Genomic DNA, 18515 nt, shown 5'->3' with positions numbered 1-18515 from the left:
CAACATGCATATAATCCTTCATCATTACCACTCCAATCGAAAACTTTATGGCCTGTCTTACCATCCTCATCATCAAACATGGCAACATACAAAGTACAATCCCAACAATCAATACAAGAATCAATACTAAAACAAAGTAGTGTTTAACACTCGTAAATAAATTCTTAATCTTTTTTAAAAAACTTATTTATTTAAAAAGCAGTTATTTCAGGTTCTCCAAGATGTCATGTTTCTCGGTGCTTGTTCAATATGTCTATAAGCAGTATTATCAGGTATACGTAACAGGCTTCTTAGACCAACAGAACAATTAGTGCACAGATTAAACTACTTTGATTCTGCTTGCGTGAATTCACTGTAGCTAATAATCAGTCAGAACTCTAGTTCTGGTTACAGCTAGAACAGTCGCTGGACCCAGATACTTCGGCTCACCAACCTTGGTCGGCTTCAGGCTTCGTATCAGGACCTGCTGATTAGGCACAAAATAGTGTGCTGGCTTATCTGTGGGCAGAGGAAGAGTTAGTGAGACATCAGCACTGATAGAATTCCATTTTTCAAACAGGGCAGAAACGTAGTCGTCCACCATCACTTCCAGGTTACCTAAGGAAGAAATGCCACTGTGGCCCCTGGGGTCAGGAAAGGCCGGCCCATTACAAGTTCAAAAAGTGACAGTTTAGTAGTTGAAGATGGGGTCATTCTCATTTCTGTGAGTACTGCCGGGAGAACAACAGTCCAATTTCGGCCTGTTTCAATGCAGGCTTTAGTAACACGCTCCTTAATGGTTCAGTTTGTTCTCTCTACCACTCCAGCTGACTGTGGGTGAGAGGGAATATTCAAATTACAATCAATTGCTAAACTTTTAGCCAAAAGTTGTGTTACTTTAGAAGCAAAAATGTGTGCCATTATTACTTTCAATCACACTAGGAATACCAAACCTAGAGATGATCTCTTTCGTTAATATTTTGACAACTGTTTTAGCATTCTCTGTCACGCATGCAAATGCTTCTGGCCACTTACTGAATCTGTCAACTATAACCAACAGGTACCTCAAATTTCCTACAGGTGGCATATGAGTGAAATCTATCTGTAGGTTTTGGAAAGTCGATGTACGTTAGTTTTGGCACAAGTCAAACATGAATCTAACACTAGCTTGGTTGTTTTAGCTACATCAGCAATACAGTATAATGTGTTTATAGCCTGTATGACTTTAGCTATATGCTAATGTGTGACATCCCATGGTAATGTTTCACCAACACTATTAAAGCTAGTTTAGGCAGAGCAATTTTTCCAACTACATCTTTAATGATACCATCAGAATCTGATTTGCATTGTTTAGAAGCCCAATACTTCGTCTTCCTCAGTAGGCTGACTCTGAAGTATTTTAGATCAATATCTGGTATATTGGAGATATGTGTCATCATCGGGATCTCAGAGTTTGGATGTAATTAAATCACAAATTTTGACTAGACTATAAAGACAAAACTTTCTTTTTTTTTTATACTTTCTTTTTTTTTCTTTTACTTCTTTTTTTTTAAACTTTTTTTGGGCATATAAAAATTATCGTGGATTCTTTTGGATACTTCAGACAATATTGCTTATATTAGACAGACCGTAAAAAAACGTCTTCTAATCTTGCCAGTCTTCATGGCTGCTCATTAGGGGTAAATACACATTTTTCGCCTTAACTGTTAAATTCTGTAAAGCTGCTTTCAGACAATGTCTGTTGTGAAAGGTGCAATAGAAATAAACTTGACTTGACTATTCATTTTATCACCACATTATCTGTGTAAAGCTCAATACAAATAAACATGAATAGAATTGAATCTTACGTCTAATGTAAAAAGAACGTTGTCACAACGAATTCATCCCACCAGAGGAAATTGTTATCATTAAATGAACAATTAATGCATAACCAAGACACAAAAACACATGCGGCCCCTTTTGGCTGGCAAATAGGAAAATCCCTGCAAACAAGGAAGCGTCCTAAAACTTACCTTAAGGCGTAATTTGCCAGTAATTATCTCACTTCTGACACCAAAACTGTTAGATTTTTATCATGCCCAAACAAAACTATATTGGAGAGGTTTTCCATACGATCTACGATGCCTGTGGTGTCTTTTCTGATCAGAGAAGAATCACACAGCACACAGCATATGTTTTTCTTTAATTTAATGCAGATAACAGACAAGTATATATACACACTGAAAAAAACCTGAGCTAAAACTGTTCCTGATTGGGTAAGAAGACAATAATAACCAGAGATGTGTGAGTCCAGATAAAGACTTCCTGTAGACCTCACATACTCACATCGTAAAGATCCTGTAGACACTAAAGAGATAACAGGAATGTGTTTAGAGAACCAGTGTGAGGACCATTTTAATATCAACACTCATACAATACCACAACTCCTCTCTCTCCACCCTGTCATACGCTTTCTCTAAATCCACAAATACACAATGCAGCTCCTTCTGATCTTCTCTATACTTCTCCATCAACATCCTCAAAGCAAATATTGCGTCTGTGGTGCTCTTCCTCGGCATGAAACCATACTGCTGCTCACAGATGGTCACCTCTTCTCTCAGCCTGGCTTCCACTACTCTTTCCCATAACTTCATGGTGTGACTGATCAACTTTATTCCCCTGTAGTTACTGCAGGTCTGCACATCTCCCTTATGCTTAAAGATCAGTACCAGCACACTCCTTCTCCATTCCTCAGGCATCTTCTCACCTTCCACAATCTTGTTAAACAATCTGGTTAAAAACTCCACTGCATCTCTCCTAAACATCTCCATGCTTCCACTGGTATGTCACCACCACAGGTATCATTAACCAACAGGGTACCGGTGGAAATTTGGCTACTGTTGGCTGAAGGAGGAGAAGGAGGATACTGCGGTGTGAGAGCGTTAAGTGCTTTATACGTCAGTAGTAGTATTTTATAATCAGTGTGAGATGTAATTGGGAGCAGTGTAGATGATTAAAACAGGGCTGATGTGATCATATTTTCTAGATCTAGTGAGGACTCTTGCTGCTGCATTCTGAACTAACTGAAGCTTATTTCTGCACTTACTCCAAAACCCAGACAGTAAAGCGTTACAGTAGTCTAATCTAGATGTTACAAAAACATCTACTAGTTTTTCTGCATCCTGTAACGACATCATATTTCTAATTTTAGCAATATTTCTAAGGTGAAAGAAGGAGATCCTGGTGATATTATTCACGTGAGCCTCAAAGGAAAGACTCGAGTCAATAATCACACCAAGGTCTGGACTGCTGTACACGCTGAGACAGAAACACCACCCAGAGATGCTACAGAATCAGAAAGTTTACTTCTAGCTGCATGTGGTTCTAGTAAAAGTAATTCCGTTTTATCCGAATTGAGCAGAAGGAAGTTATCAAGCATCCACTGTCTAATGTCCTTTACACACTCCTCAACATTGTTAAGCTGATCTCTCTCATCTGGCTTTGCTGAAATATACAGCTGTGTATCATCAGCATAGCAATGGAAGCGAATCCCATGTTTATGTATAATTTCACCCAGAGGCAGCAGGTATAAAGAGAAAAGCAGTGGGCCTAGGACAGATCCTTGCGGAACACCAAACTGTACCTCAGAGAGTGTGGAGAACTCACCATTTACATCAACAAACTGATAGCAATCAGTCAGATAAGACCTGAGCCAGGAGAGAGATGTTCCCTTTATTCCAACAACGTTCTCCAGTCCAGCAAGCGGGAGATTATAATCAATGGTGTGAAAAGCTGCACTGAGGTCGAGCAAAACAAGTAAAGAGACAAAACCCTGATCAGAGGCCAATAACAGTCATTTATCACCTTAACTAGCGCCGTCTCTGTGCTATGATGAGGCCGAAATCCTGACTGATACATTTCATAAATGTTCTTCCTCAGTAGATGTGAGCAGAACTGCTGTGCTACAACCTTTTCTAGAATCTTGGAGATAAAGAGGAGGTTTGATATTGTACTGTAGTTGGACAGGTGACAGGGTGAAGGTCAGGTTTCTTAATTAGGGGGTGGATACTGCAGTTTGAAGGATTTTGGTACAAAACCAGTGCTAATGGAAGAGTTTATTATTTTAAAACAGGTTCAATTCCCTCTGGAATGATCTGTTTAAAGAAACTTGTAGGCGAGGGATGGAGATGCAGGTTGATGATTTTGATGAGGAAATAAATGAAATGAAGTCGTTCTCTTGAATAGGAGTGAAGCTTTGTAATTGATTGTCTGTTATAATTACACTGCTGTCTACAGGGTTACTTGTAAAATAGTTTAGATTTATTTTATTCGTCTGTTTTTTTTGCCTGATGTTTTCAACTTTATTATCAAAAAAGTTCATGAAATCATTACTACCTATTGATGGTGTGCATGTGAGTGCAGTGCTTTTATTCCCTGTCCATCTCGGCTTGCTTGACAGACATATCTTCATGGATGAGTGCTCACCAATTAAAACTCAACCCCAGCAAAACAGAACTGCTGGTCATCCCAGGTGATTCATCTCCAGGTCAAGATCTCCTAATAACAGTTCATGACTCTCTGCTTTCCCCTTCAGCCACTGCTCGTAACCTCGGGGTAACTATGGACAATCAACTGTCCTTCCTCCCACATGTCACTAATGTGTCTCGTTCCTGTCGATTTCTTCTCTACAACATCCAAAGGATTCGATCATTTCTCTCCACACAGGCTGCCCAGGTGCTTGTTCAGACTCTTGTGATTTTAAGACTGGACTACTGCAGCTCTCTGCGGGCAGGTCAATCTGCCCAAGTTCTCCCACACCACCCCACTGCTGCTCCTTCACTGGCTTTCAGTTGCTGCACGTATCAGATTCAAAACACTGATGCTTGCCTACAAGGCAAAAAATGGACCAGCGCCATCATACCTCAGAGACCTCATCACATCTCGCACTGCACCACGCTGTCTGAGATCCTCCAGCACTGCTCCACTGGTACCACCTTCTCTCAGAATGAGAGGTTAGTACACTTTAAGGCTCTTCTCTGTTCTGGCACCGAGGTGGTGGAATGAACTTCCCCTAGAAGTTCGTACAGCAGACTCCCTGACTATCTTCAAGCGATGACTGAAGACCTTCATTTTCCTGAAACACTTAAATTAGCACTTTCCAAGTTTGTAGAATTCAAGAGTTATATTTATATTAAGTGTGTAATCTGGTGTACAGTGTAGATTTATTCATTACTAGAGATTTAAAGCACTTTTGTACGTCGCTCTGGATAAGGGCTTCTGCTAAATGCTGTAAATGTAAATGTAAACTTTTTGCCTCTTAAAATATAACTAACCTGATATATATATACACCGGTACCCTGACCTACGAGTTTAATTGGTTCCGTGGACGAGCTCGTATCTCAATTTGCTCGCACATCAAATCAGTTTTCCATATTGAAAATATTTAAAATAGCATTAATCCGTTCCAACCCTCAAAATTACCCCGTTTTTATGATTCATGTTATTAAATTGGGAGAATACATTTCTAAATAACAAATCTTGTATAAAAACATAATAGAAAGAGTATCTAAAGATATAATAAGGTTTTATACAGTGTATTTACCTTGGAGATGAGACGACTTGAGATAACCAAGACGCTGGCGGAGTGGGGGGGAGGGGGTGTAGTAATGGCGATAAGCGGCGGAGGGAAAACTTTTTTTGCTACTCCCTCTATCACTACTGTACACTATGTATCTTAATTTTCGTCACAATCTTCGCTTTCTGGCTTCTTTTCGCCATATTGCAGCGGCGTCTCGAGCTCTTACCTCAATTTTGCTCGTGTAACAAAGAAAAAAATCAACCAAGTGACCGCTCGTACCTCGGAAAACTCGTACATTAATGCACTCGTAGGTCAAGGTACCACTGTATATATATATATATATATATATATATATATATATATATATGTGTCAAGTCAAGTCAAGTTTATTTGTATAGCGCTTTTCACAACAGACATTGTCTCAAAGCAGCTTTACAGAAAACAACAGTGAAGGTGAAGGTGTGCGTTTTATAGTGTGTGTGTGTCTGTGTGTTTATATATGTGTGTGTGTGTGTGTGTGTGTGTGTGTGTGTGTGTGTGTGTGTGTGTGTGTGTGTGTGTGTGTGTGTGTGAACACTACACTGTACTACACACACTGTTTATATATGTGTGTGTTTGTGTGTGTGTGTGTGTGTGTGTGTGTGTGTGTGTGTGTGTGTGTGTGTGTCTGTGTGTGTCTGTGTCTGTGTCTGTGTGTTTATATATATGTGTGTGTGTGTGTGTGTGTGTGTGTGTGTGTGTGTGTGTGTGTGAACACTACTGTGTACTGTACTGTACTTTATTCTACTCTACTGTACAATACTGTATTTTACTATACTCTACTGTATTCTACTGTAAAATAATTATAATTTACACTACTGTACTCTACTGTACTCTACTCTACTCTACTGTAAAATAATTATAATTTACACTACTGTACTCTACTGTACTTTACTCTATTCTACTGTAAAATAATTATAATTTACACTACGGTACTCTACTGTACTCTACTCTACTCTATTCTACTGTAAAATAATTTACACTACTCTACTCTACTGTACTCTACTGTACTCTACTGTACTCTACTCTATTCTACTGTAAAATAATTATAATTTATACTACTGTACTCTACTGTACTCTACTCTATTCTACTGTAAAATAATTATAATTTACACTACTGTACTCTACTGTACTCTACTCTACTCTACTGTAAAATAATTATAATTTACACTACTGTACTCTACTGTACTCTACTCTATTCTACTGTAAAATAATTTACACTACTCTACTCTACTGTACTCTACTGTACTCTACTCTATTCTACTGTAAAATAATTATAATTTACACTACTGTACTCTACTGTACTCTACTCTATTCTACTGTAAAATAATTATAATTTACACTACTGTACTCTACTGTACTCTACTCTACTCTATTCTACTGTAAAATAATTTACACTACTCTACTCTACTGTACTCTACTGTACTCTACTCTATTCTACTGTAAAATAATTTACACTACTCTACTCTACTGTACTCTACTGTACTCTACTGTACTCTACTGTACTCTACTGTAAAATAATTATAATTTACACTACTGTACTCTACTGTACTCTACTCTACTCTATTCTACTGTAAAATAATTTACATTACTCTACTCTACTGTACTCTACTCTACTGTACTCTACTGTACTCTACTCTACTCTACTGTAAAATAATTATAATTTACACTACTGTACTCTACTGTACTCTACTGTACTCTACTGTACTCTACTCTACTGTAAAATAATTATAATTTACACTACTGTACTCTACTCTACTCTACTCTACTCTACTCTACTGTAAAATAATTATAATTTACACTACTGTACTCTACTGTACTCTACTCTACTCTATTCTACTGTAAAATAATTATAATTTACACTACTGTACTCTACTGTACTCTACTCTACTCTACTCTACTGTAAAATAATTATAATTTACACTACTGTACTCTACTGTACTCTACTCTACTCTATTCTACTGTAAAATAATTTACACTACTCTACTCTACTGTATTCTACTCTACTCCCCTCTAAAGGGGCAAGTAAATCTTTTTCCCTAGTATTACATATTAAAATTTTGCTTCATACGACATATACACTCGTCCGGGGTGGGCGGCAGATCGCGCCCATAAACCCTGCATTCTTCTATAACCCGAGGAACAATGGGTAGGGGGCAAATAATCACCCCATAGAAATGAATGGGGAAACAGCTAGGATTCACATAGACTGACACAAATAGAGTTAACGAGACGGGGCAAAGCCCACAGACCCCAGGCATGCCATACATCAAACCGAACAGCTTGGTGGGGGGAGTTGCATTATGGGAGATGCTAGAACCCCACACTGAATGGGGGAAGGGGGGTAGGGGCAACAAAGTGTGCGGGGTCACAAAAATACAGTAAGAGGACATGTGACATATCAACAGACGCAGCCCAGCATAGGTAGTTGCACTGTGTGGAATATAGTGACATCACATGACGTCGCCTAAAGCCACGCCTCCACAATTACCCCAAATAGACTAAAAAACTAACGTGCTCAGAAATAGTCGTGTGAAATGTCAAAGCATCCGGCACAGTGAGGGGAGTTAAACCCCACCAGTATCTATGACGTCATAGGCCATGCCCACCGCACAAACCTATTAGCTTAGTGTTTTATTGACAATTACATTAAGTTTATGCAGAGTCAATATTTATTTTGCCCTTCTTTTTCAAGACCTCTGCAATTCACCCTGGCAAGCTGTCAATCCAATTCTCAGCCACATTCTGACTGATTGAAGCCCATTCTTGCATATACAAATATTATTAGTGTTGTTTTTAATATGGAACTGTAATTTGTATTGTCAGCAAAAAGGCCAAGAACAGCTCAGCTTTCAGTTTTGTTTCCTTCTGCTGCAGTCTGAGCTCTGCGTCTACACATCTCACAGAAACCCGAAACCTTTATTCTAGACTTATAATCACGTTGTGTGTGTGTGTGTGTGTGTGTGTGTGTGTGTGTGTGTGTCGGTGTGTGTGTGTGTCGGTGTGAGTGTGAGTGTGAGTGTGTATGTGTGTTTAATGTTTCATAATAATGTGAATGGTCAGTTATTAATATTATTTTGTTTATTGTAATAATTTGTTGTTTGATTTATATCTTTTTACCTCCCAGTTTATAAAATAAAATCTACATCGTTTCCCATCATGAGAACTTGTAAAGAATGTTTGGGAAATTATGCGCCGGAAACAAGCCCAGTGACGTCAGAGTATCGAGGCCCGGTGGGCGGGGCCAAAGCGCTGTTTTCCTCCGTGTATAAAGAAGGGACGAAGCGCCATTTTGTTCCAGTTGCTGAAGAGTCTTAAGCCGAGTGAACACGCACTCCGCAGCTCCGCTCCCAGCGCCTTCAGACAGCATTAAAGCCGCATCCAAACACCGGGCCAAGCCTCTCGTTATCATCCGAAAGGAAAAGGAACCGTGTCGTATGTCCGCTATTCAGAACCTCCAAACTTTTGGTAAGATTTCTCTTTTCTTTCTCCTCGACGGGAGACAGGATTAGCTCACCGCGCTAGCATTAGCCTTCATTCTTCTCACAATAATCTGATCAAATATAGACGTGAGAAGACATTTATACACATGATCACGATTACTAATCGTTTATCTGGATACTTTAATTCTTTTTTTATATTGTTTTAAAACAAGTTGTTTTTATGTGCGTGTGTAATCTTATGAAATTGCCGTCGGTTTGATGTGACCATTTGTTTAATAAAAACCTGAAATCGTATTGTTTTCCGGGTTTTTTTTTGTTTTTTGTGTTCTGACGCTGAGGTAAATTAGCTTCGCGGCTAGTGGTGTGGGGGAAGGGCGGATAGAAAATGGCGGATGCAGCTAACAAAAGCGAACTCTGAATGCGCGCTGAAGTCTCTTTTTTTTCTACTATCTTTTTTTCTTTTTTTTATGTAAATCGTAACCAGTTCATTAATCACATCGGTTTAAATGTCGAGAAAAAACGGGCTCCTGGTAGGGGCTACCCACCCGTTTTCCGGTTGTCCCTTTTCCCTGTGCTGTGATTGGATGATAGTTTTATTAGCGCTTGGCCAATGGGGTCATGGCTTTATCTGTGGTAACCAATCATATCGCGGTGGGAGGGGGTTTGCGATACGGCTGTTGAAAACACGGCCTTTCTCCTCGGTATCGTGTATTGGGTCTGTTTACTTTCTAAAATTCGGTTTAGGGTTCCCGTCGTGTTCTCGGGATAATGCGTGACTTGGCCGCGTCTCAAACCTGTTCGGTATTCACGCGCCTGGATCGGACCTCTGAGCGGATTGGGATTAGACTCGGTCTGGTTATATTTAGATAATTGCGCAACTGATGCATACAGGAACTGTTTATACCGTGTGTTTGTTCCAGACCCCTTTGCTGATGCAACTAAGGGTGATGATCGGCTCCCAGCAGGGACTGAGGACTACATCCACATAAGAATCCAACAGAGGAACGGCAGGAAGACTCTGACCACGGTGCAGGGCATTGCCGACGACTATGATAAGAAGAAGCTAGTCAAAGCCTTCAAAAAGGTCAGAACCTCAGTCTGTTGTGCCCATAGGTATAAAAAATGTGTAAACACCAGTGTTCTCAGTCCAGCGTACAGATCACGATGTGCGGGAGGAAAATGAGCGCTCCATCTGCGGTTTACTTGCTTTATTATGGTGTGTTTGTGTTGCAGAAATTTGCATGCAATGGGACAGTGATTGAACACCCCGAGTATGGTGAAGTGATCCAGCTGCAGGGAGACCAGCGCAAAAACATCTGCCAGTTTCTCACAGAGGTGTGTTCATCTATACATTGAGTTCAAATACCAATATCATTGTTAGTGTTGTATACTGAAGTGACGTGTGTGTGTGTGTGTGTGTGTGTGTGTGTGTGTGTGTGTGTGTGTGTGTGTGTGTGTGTTCTCTACATAGATTGAACTGGCCAAAGAGGAGCAGCTCAAAGTCCACGGATTCTAGGAGCTTCTTTTTACCCCCTCCCCCTTACAATCTCCTCCCTCTGCCAATTAATGCCCCTCCCCCTTTAAATGTATAATGGAGATGATTCTAACTCCTGATTGGAGATGTTGCTCAAACACAGCTTCCTCACAGCTAAAATGGCTAACACCTAGCTGATTTCCCGTTCCTTTTTAGTTAATCGTGTGCGTTTCATTCTTGTTTTGTACATGTTTCAATAAACTCCTCAGATGCAACATAATCAGTGCAGTGTCTTTCTCTCTCATGATCTCATCATAAGAGTTGCTCCATCTCTCTGCTGTGTGATTGTATGACCATTATATTGTGATTTTTATATAATCTACACAAGAACAGCTAAGAGGGTTTTGTCTCCAGATGTTTTTTTCTGCAGCAGTTTCTCATTGGTCTGGTTTGTGAATGTTATACTGTAGTTGTCCTTTAGGGGGCAGTGCTCAGCGCCCCAGCACAGCTGTATTACAGGAGGACGCTGGGAATTAACGGGTCTGTGTTCCTTTTCTTATTGCCTGAGGGCAGCAATCAGTGTTTGCAATGGCGATCAACCTCATGACGTAGTATTCCTGAGATGCCATCAGGAGGTTCTACAGATGGATGTCGCTGTTTTTAAATCAGGCCCATGTGCAAACCCTTTACCTCCATATGGAATGTTACTGCATGAACTACACCCTTATGTTTTATACTGATCAGATAAACATCAATTATAAAATGCTAAAAAGGAATGCAATGTACAGGAAAGGAGTATGGAAACCATATCGGAGGGTTTAAAACTTCTCCGAAACTTACCTGGTCGCCATGACAACTGGCTCTGGTCCAAGAGCTCCATAATACCGCAGTAGAGAGTAAACACGACCGCTTCTGATTGGTTTGGAGCATAGGCCACGCCCACGTCTGCCAGCTTGTGTGTGTGTGTGTGAGCGAGAAGTCGGTCGTTAGTGTGAATGCGGGTGTGTGTGTGTGTGTGTGTGTGTGTATCTGCTCTGGTGGTGATTAGTGAGCAGGGAGAAAGCAGCGGGAGCGCGCGCACGGCGGAGGTAAAGAAAAACCGCTTCCTCGTTTATTCCTTCATCTCGGCTTTGATGTGCGCGCGCTGTAAATGTCGGTGTTCAGTGCCGCGTGATGGGTGAGATGTTCACGCGCTGTGAATTCGCTCCATATCACAAACACCACCACCATTAACAGCTCCATCATCACAAACACCACCACCGTCATCGTAATAATCACAAACACCATCATCATCATCGTGAAATCTATTTATACAATGCAACTAAAATCCGCTTCTTTCTGCCGCAGTGTTGAGTCTGTTACCGTTCCTCTCTCTCTCTCTCTCTCTCTCACACACACACACACACACACACACACACACACCACTGCTCTACACACACTATTATTGGTTTTTAAATGCAGTTGAATAAAATACATTATTATTACAGATGGTTTATAGATGAAAGTATTATATAGTTATAATGTAAAGAGTGTTATATTGTACTGAGGGTTACACTGTAATGACGGTTATATTGTAATGAGGGTTACAGTGAGGAAAATAAGTATTTGAACACGCTGCTATTTTGCAAGTTCTCTCACTTAGAAATCATGGAGGGGTCTGTAATTGTCATCGTAGCTGCATGTCCACTGTGAGAGACATAATCTAAAAAAAAATCTAGAAATCACAATATATGATTTTTAAACTATTTATTTGTATGATACAGCTGCAAATAAGTATTTGAACACCTGTCTATCAGCTAGAATTCTGACCCTCAAAGACCTGTTAGTCTGCCTTTAAAATGTCCACCTCCACTACATTTATTATCCTAAATTAGATGCACCTGTTTGAGGTCGTTAGCTGCATAAAGACACCTGTCCACCCCATACAATCAGTAAGAATCCAACTATAACATGGCCAAGACCAAAGAGCTGTCCAAAGACACTAGAGACAAAATTGTACACCTCCACAAGGCTGGAAAGGGCTACGGGGAAATTGCCAAGCAGCTTGGTGAAAAAAGGTCCACTGTTGGAGCAATCATTAGAAAATGGAAGAAGCTAAACATGACTGTCAATACTTATTTGCAGCTGACAATTTCAGACCCTCCATGATTTCTAAGTGGGAGAACTTGCAAAATAGCAGGGTGTTCAAATACTTATTTTCCTCACTGTATATTGTAATGAGGGTTAGACCATAATTAGGGTCACACTGTAATAAGGTTTACACTGTAATGAGGGTTACACTGAATTGAGGTTTGCCTTGCACCATAACTTGTGTTAACAGGAGAACCATGTAACAGGAGAACCGTGTAACAGGAGAACCGTGTAACATTAGGATGGTGTAACAGTAGGACGCATAAAAGGTCAACGGCATAACTGGAGGACAGCAGAACAGGAGGACAGAGGAACAGGAGGACAGATCAACATGTCTATGCAGAGTATGTTTGTACAGCAGCCTCATTTCAGAGAGATCGATCACTTTTGTTATTTCTGTGATTGATAATTAACTGTTTATTTATAATTAGCTGTGACGTGTATATGTGTATGTATGTATGTATATATATATATATATATATGTGTGTGTGTGTGTGTGTGTGTGTGTGTGTAGTAAGTGAAGTGGAGGTAAAGGTAGCTGAATGGCAGAAGACGTATTATGCAGCGGACTCTGGCATCCAATCAGGAGCCACAACCGTAAATGATGAGGACCAATCAGAGCTCAGTTCCAAAACCTTTACTGTGGAGGACTGTAGTGCAGGTACCACAGATTAGCTCTCTGTGCTAACAGTCATTGATATGTATTAATAAGTTTGACTGAACACTCAGGTGCTACTAATTTCCTCAGACTTTGATACGCAGCTGGTTCTGACCCGAACTCAGCGTGTCCGAGGGGCCATGTTTCCTGAGACATCAGCAGAGCGTGAGACATTAGCAAGGAGTGACTCGCAGTCTAATGTTCAGCGTCTGACTGAACCCTCTCACCTCTTGAACAACGCCATTGTTCACCTGATCAACTACCAGGATGATGCTGAGCTCGCCAAACGAGCTGTGCCCGAGCTCATCAAACTGCTGACGGACGATGACCAGGTATACACTAATCAGCTTTGTGCTAATCTACTACTCGCTTTTCCAAAAAAATAAAAATTAAAAACGAAGAAACTTAGTTAAGAATTTAAGAATAAAACTTGCTAAGCAGCACAAATGGTCCTGTACTCAGGTGGTGGTGAGGAAGGCAGCTCTGATCGTGAGCCGCCTGGTCCGTAATGACGCGTCTCGCCATGTGATGATGCAGTCAGCGGTAATGATGTCAGCAGTGCTGCAGGCGATGCAGAGCTCGAGTGACATGGAAACGATTCGCTGCATGGCAAGCATCCTGCACTGCCTATCACACCACCACCAGGGCCTGGACGCCATCTTCACAGCTGGAGGAATTCCCGCTCTCATCCACATGCTCAGGTAAAATGCTGATGTTCTTAACAAGCACAGATGCAGCTCATGGTTCTAGTTCTAGGTACTGTTCAGGTACCTTTCTGTTCCACTTCAGGCACAAGCATGCTATTTTCTGACAAACAAAAGCTACAGGAACCTACTCCTGTGTTAGTTACTGGAGATATGAATAAATAGTGTAAGTGTAAACATTAATAATAAACATCAGCAATGAAAAGAATCTTTTTTTCTCTAGCTTTAGTTTAGATCTTTAGATAAACAGGAAACAGAAGCCTGGTTGGAGAATGGATCTTATGGTATTGGACCAGACTATAGCTGTACCTCTGCCTTCTCCTGAGTAGATTCTTCTCTACTCTCCTATCAGCTTTCATTCTTTTTATCTGTCTCAGTTCTCCAGTGGAAGCAGTGTTATTTTACTCCATCACTACACTCCATAACCTCCTGCTCCACCAAGATGGCTCCAAAATGGCAGTGCAAATGTGTGAAGGTCTGCAGAAGATTGTTCCTCTGCTTAAACACACAAACCCAAAGTTCCTCGCCATCACCACCGACTGCCTGCAGATCCTCTCCTATGCCAACCAGGAGAGTAAGGTGTGTGTGTGTGTGTGTGTGTGTGTCTGTTTATTTTTGTTATGTCTTCTCTGTTGGAAGCTGGTTTGTGATTGCAGCTGCCTGAAACGTGTGTTTATTAATGGTGTACTCCGTCCACTTGCATCAGAAACAATCAGAAACATCATTCCTCTACTTGTGTCCCTTTAAGACCTTCAGTGATGTTCTACCTGACTCCAGGTCTATAGGAAGCGTCAGTGTTCTAGAGAAGATCAGTAGAACAGATAAGGAATCGATCTTTGTGCATGATGGATAAACACTTAAATATAAAAATACACTTCTCTAAGCAGCGACCAAAAGAAATTCTATGAAATGAAGAGAATAGTTTATTGCGACTAATTTAATGTATTTTCATGAAATAAAAAAAATTAATATAAGTCAGTAGACTTGCAGAAGAACTTGCAGACGAACTTGCAGACCCCGACGGCCCTCCACTGCCTTTTACACATTCGGGTTTTAGAAGTCTTTGGAATCTAACTAGCTTTCTGTCCATCAAATAAAGAAGGGACAAGAGAATTATAAAAACATTGAACAGATTAACTTTTCACACAGAGCTTTGACAAGAGGGTCAGGTGCTTCTTTGGTGACCTTCCTTTTCTCTACTAATCAGAGAAGATAAACAAGATCATCAGAGATGGATAACGCTAGAACAAACACATCCAGATGATGGTGTAACCCTGAACCCATTAATGCTGATGGTCAGTTCTCATCACCTTAAACTTTCAGGTTTCTACCTATTATAGTCAGTGATTCTTTTCCTCTGTGTGTGTGTCTGTGTGTGTGTCTGTGTGTGTGTCTGTGTGTGTGTCTGTGTGTGTGTGTGTGTGTGTGTGTGTGTGTGTGTAGCTTATAATTTTGGCGAGTGGAGGTCCTGAAAGTTTAGTGTCCATCATGAGGAACTATAACTATGAGAAGTTGTTGTGGACAACCAGCAGAGTGCTGAAGGTGCTGTCAGTGTGTCCCAGCAACAAACCTGCCATTGTTAATGCAGGTATGTGCTTTCTTCTTCTTTCTTCCCTTTCTGTCCATTCTCCAGAAGAAGCTGACCTTTGTTCTCACTCCACACTTTTGTTCCTGCAGGAGGCATGCAGGCTCTTTCTCTGCACCTGACTGGTTTCAGTGCTCGTCTCATTCAGAACTGTCTCTGGACTCTGAGGAACCTGAGTGATGCTGCCACCAAACAGGTGGGTCGCTGTATTAATATCATAATTACATTTAATTTATTTATATTTGTGCACACGTGTGTGTGTGTGTGTGTGTGTGTGTGTGTGTGTGTCAGTTCACAACCATAGCTCGGTTGATTTCATTGACTGACACTGATGATGTTCATTCCTGTCTGTCTTCAGGAAAATCTGGATTCTCTTCTCCACGTCCTGGTGACTCAGCTTGGTTCGGATGATGTTAACATCCTGACATGTGCTACAGGAATCCTTTCAAATCTGACGTGTAATAACGCACGGAATAAGTCGTTGGTGGTGCAGCATGGTGGTGTGGAGGCACTTATTAATGCTCTTCTGCGAACCACGGTGAATCAGGACGAAGCCGAGCTGTCTGTATGTGCTGCGGTGAATCAGGATGTGGCTGAGCCGGCCGTATGCGCCCTACGCCACCTCACCAGCCGCCAGCCGCTTGCCCAGACCGCGCAGAACGAAGTGCGAGTCCACTACGGCATCCCCGTCATCGTTAAGCTCCTGGGACAGCCGCATTACTGGCCTGTCGTCAAGGTACATGTGTGAAAGGAGATCAATTTAATTCAGTTCAGTTCAGTTTGTATTTTATTGAAGTTTTATTTCAGTGTTTTTTAACTGTACACATTTTCCCAAAGCAGCTTTACAGAGATAAAGAGGTTATAAAGTCGGAATGTAGAAATCTTTTCCTTATAATCTGCTCAGTAACTTCATGGATCTTTATGAATTTGGTGTGGAACCATCTCCAGCTGTACAGAGTCTCTCCAAATAAAGAGAACTCCATCCAGAGGCAGGACAGCATGATGAATCAGGCAGATCTGAAGAGAAGAAAGAGACACTGATACACTGATCACCGATACCTTTTTTACTCAACACACCTGTCGAGGTCAGGAGCGATGTCCAGCTGGGGAAAGGGTTCCTCCTCTGTCGATCTGATTTTACCGAATCTGTATTCCTTCAGATGGAGATCTTCGAGGAAATCAAAGCTCTGGACAGTGTGGGGTAATCGCACTGGAGATGTCCAGACGACTCCTGTAGACCAGGCGCTCCTCCAGCAGCCAGTGTAGTGTTCCACAGATTTTAATCTTTTTTTTTTTTCTTTTTTTTTTTAAGTGCCTTTTTTAGAGGGGAAAGTCTACGTTAAAAGACTGGTAATCCAGAGATATCCAATGTGTGTGTGTCTATTAAAAACAAAGTTCTGTCCAGTCCCAGTCCTTCCACCATGTGCAAAAGTTCACCGCCTGCTGTTCTCCAAACCAGGTTCCTGGGCCCGATAAGGATTCTCTGAATGAACTGGAGGCGAAAGGCTGCAGTTTGGCTGGCCAGCTGAACCAGCCCTTGCCCCCCTTCCTCCTTGGGCAGATGGAGGACATTCTGCGGAATCCAGTGCAGACCATCCCAGAAAAAGTCCATGAGCAGGGCCTGGATGTTTGCCAACAGGTTTGGCGGCGGATCCACACATGCCAGCTTGTGCCAGAGAGACATTTACATTTACATTTGTGGCATTTAGCAGATGCACTTATCCAGAGCGACATACAAAAGTGCTTTGAGTCTCCAGTAATGAATAAATCTACACTGTACACAAGATTACAAACTTAATATAAATATAACTCTTGAATTCTACAAACTTGGAAAGTGCTAATTTAAGTATTTCAGGAAGATGAAGGTCTTCAGTCGTTACTTGAAGATAGTCAGGGACTCTGCTGTACGGACATCTAGGGGAAGTTCATTCCACCACCTCGGTGCCAGAACAGAAAAGAGCCTTGAAGTGTACTTACCTCTCATTCTGAGAGAAGGTGGTACCAGTGGAGCAGTGCTGGAGGATCTCAGACAGCGTGGTGCAGTGCGAGATGTGATGAGGTCACTGAGGTATGATGGTGCTGGTCCATTTTTGCCATAAGGTCCATAAGAGAGACATGTAAATTATTTTTAGGTTGAATAGAAAGAGTGATAAAAAAGGAAACCAGGTGATGATCAGAGATTGGAAGTGGAGTGACAGTAATGTCTGTAGCTGGAGTAGGGCGGGTGAAAACCAGGTCCAGGACATTTCCTCCCTTGTGTGTTGGAGGGCAGCAGTTAAATGTCAAGGAGAAGGTATTCAGAAAGGGCAAGAGGCAAGATGACTGAAGTTTGTCGGATGGGAGGTTGAAGTCACCAAGGACTGTCAGAGGGGTGCTGTCAGAGAGGAAAGTACAGAGGAGTGTGTCCATCTCTTCTAGGAAGTCTCCAAGGGGACCAGGAGGGCGGTAGATGACAATAATGAAAAGGTGGATTGGAGAGGGAACTGAAACTGCATGGAATTCAAAAGAAGACATGGTTAAATGAGACAAAGGGAGAGGTGTGAAACACCATCTCCGTGATAAAAGTAGACCTGTACCACCACCTCTACCGGTTTCTCTTGGTGAGTGAGAGAAAGCATAGGCAGAAGACAGAGCAGCTGGTGTAGCAGTGTTTTGTGGGGATATCCAGGTCTCAGTAAGTGCCAGAAAGTCGAAGGTCTAATGGGAAGCCAAGGCTGTGATAAAGTCAGCTTTGCTTACAGCAGACTGGCAATTCCAGAGCCCACCTACCACCACTGTTTGAGATCTGTTTTGTGGAAGGGAACGCCTGTGTCTGTAAGAGATGACTACATAGATGGGTTTGAGGCACATAACTGATCTCCCAATTTGAGATTAATGTGTTTTAAAAAGAAAAAAGTACAAATAAGAAATTCTAAATAAACACTAAGCGTTAATGGCTTTGGGGGG

The 18515-nt window shown here is 41.4% G+C and overlaps 3 protein-coding genes across 3 annotated transcripts in view; 2 read left to right on the top strand and 1 right to left on the bottom strand.

The window, feature by feature from the left end:
* Positions 1 to 2397: 2397 nt before the first annotated feature.
* The window catches only part of LOC310716793 (uncharacterized protein), a 116634-nt gene continuing 100516 nt past the window's right edge, over positions 2398 to 18515 (bottom strand). Inside the window, exon 2 of the mRNA XM_083524232.1 lies at positions 2398 to 2725. The gene's annotated coding sequence lies outside the window, so the exon portion shown is untranslated. The remainder of the gene's footprint in view (positions 2726 to 18515) is intronic.
* Positions 8827 to 10772, top strand: eif1 (eukaryotic translation initiation factor 1). Its single transcript, XM_083524694.1, has 4 exons — positions 8827 to 9043; positions 9939 to 10102; positions 10252 to 10353; positions 10490 to 10772. The coding sequence occupies exons 1-4, from the start codon at positions 9013 to 9015 to the stop codon at positions 10532 to 10534; spliced, it is 342 nt and encodes a 113-aa protein (XP_083380820.1). The 5' UTR covers positions 8827 to 9012; the 3' UTR covers positions 10535 to 10772.
* The window catches only part of LOC310716609 (junction plakoglobin-like), a 14785-nt gene continuing 7722 nt past the window's right edge, over positions 11453 to 18515 (top strand). The window contains exons 1-10 of the mRNA XM_083523893.1: positions 11453 to 11580; positions 12720 to 12966; positions 13137 to 13283; positions 13371 to 13612; positions 13743 to 13981; positions 14362 to 14563; positions 15428 to 15572; positions 15662 to 15765; positions 15928 to 16305; positions 17029 to 17349. Of these exons, the coding sequence (XP_083380019.1) occupies positions 12954 to 12966; positions 13137 to 13283; positions 13371 to 13612; positions 13743 to 13981; positions 14362 to 14563; positions 15428 to 15572; positions 15662 to 15765; positions 15928 to 16305; positions 17029 to 17349 (1791 nt within the window). The 5' untranslated portion in view covers positions 11453 to 11580; positions 12720 to 12953. The remainder of the gene's footprint in view (positions 11581 to 12719; positions 12967 to 13136; positions 13284 to 13370; positions 13613 to 13742; positions 13982 to 14361; positions 14564 to 15427; positions 15573 to 15661; positions 15766 to 15927; positions 16306 to 17028; positions 17350 to 18515) is intronic.

Source organism: Silurus aristotelis, assembly GCF_946808225.1.
Source record: "Silurus aristotelis genome assembly, chromosome: 21".
Taxonomy (NCBI): Eukaryota; Metazoa; Chordata; class Actinopteri; order Siluriformes; family Siluridae; genus Silurus; species Silurus aristotelis.
The sequence above is the reverse complement of the archived record's forward strand: the minus strand, read 5'-3'. Positions and strand labels throughout refer to the sequence as shown.

Bases quoted from the DNA above. Each gene is read 5' to 3' on its own strand.
- eif1 (XM_083524694.1), top strand. From the start codon at position 9,013: ATGTCCGCTATTCAGAACCTCCAAACTTTTG. The intron at 10,103-10,251 runs GTCAGAACCTCA...TTTGTGTTGCAG, and splicing joins TAGTCAAAGCCTTCAAAAAG to AAATTTGCATGCAATGGGAC. The intron at 10,354-10,489 runs GTGTGTTCATCT...TTCTCTACATAG, and splicing joins TCTGCCAGTTTCTCACAGAG to ATTGAACTGGCCAAAGAGGA.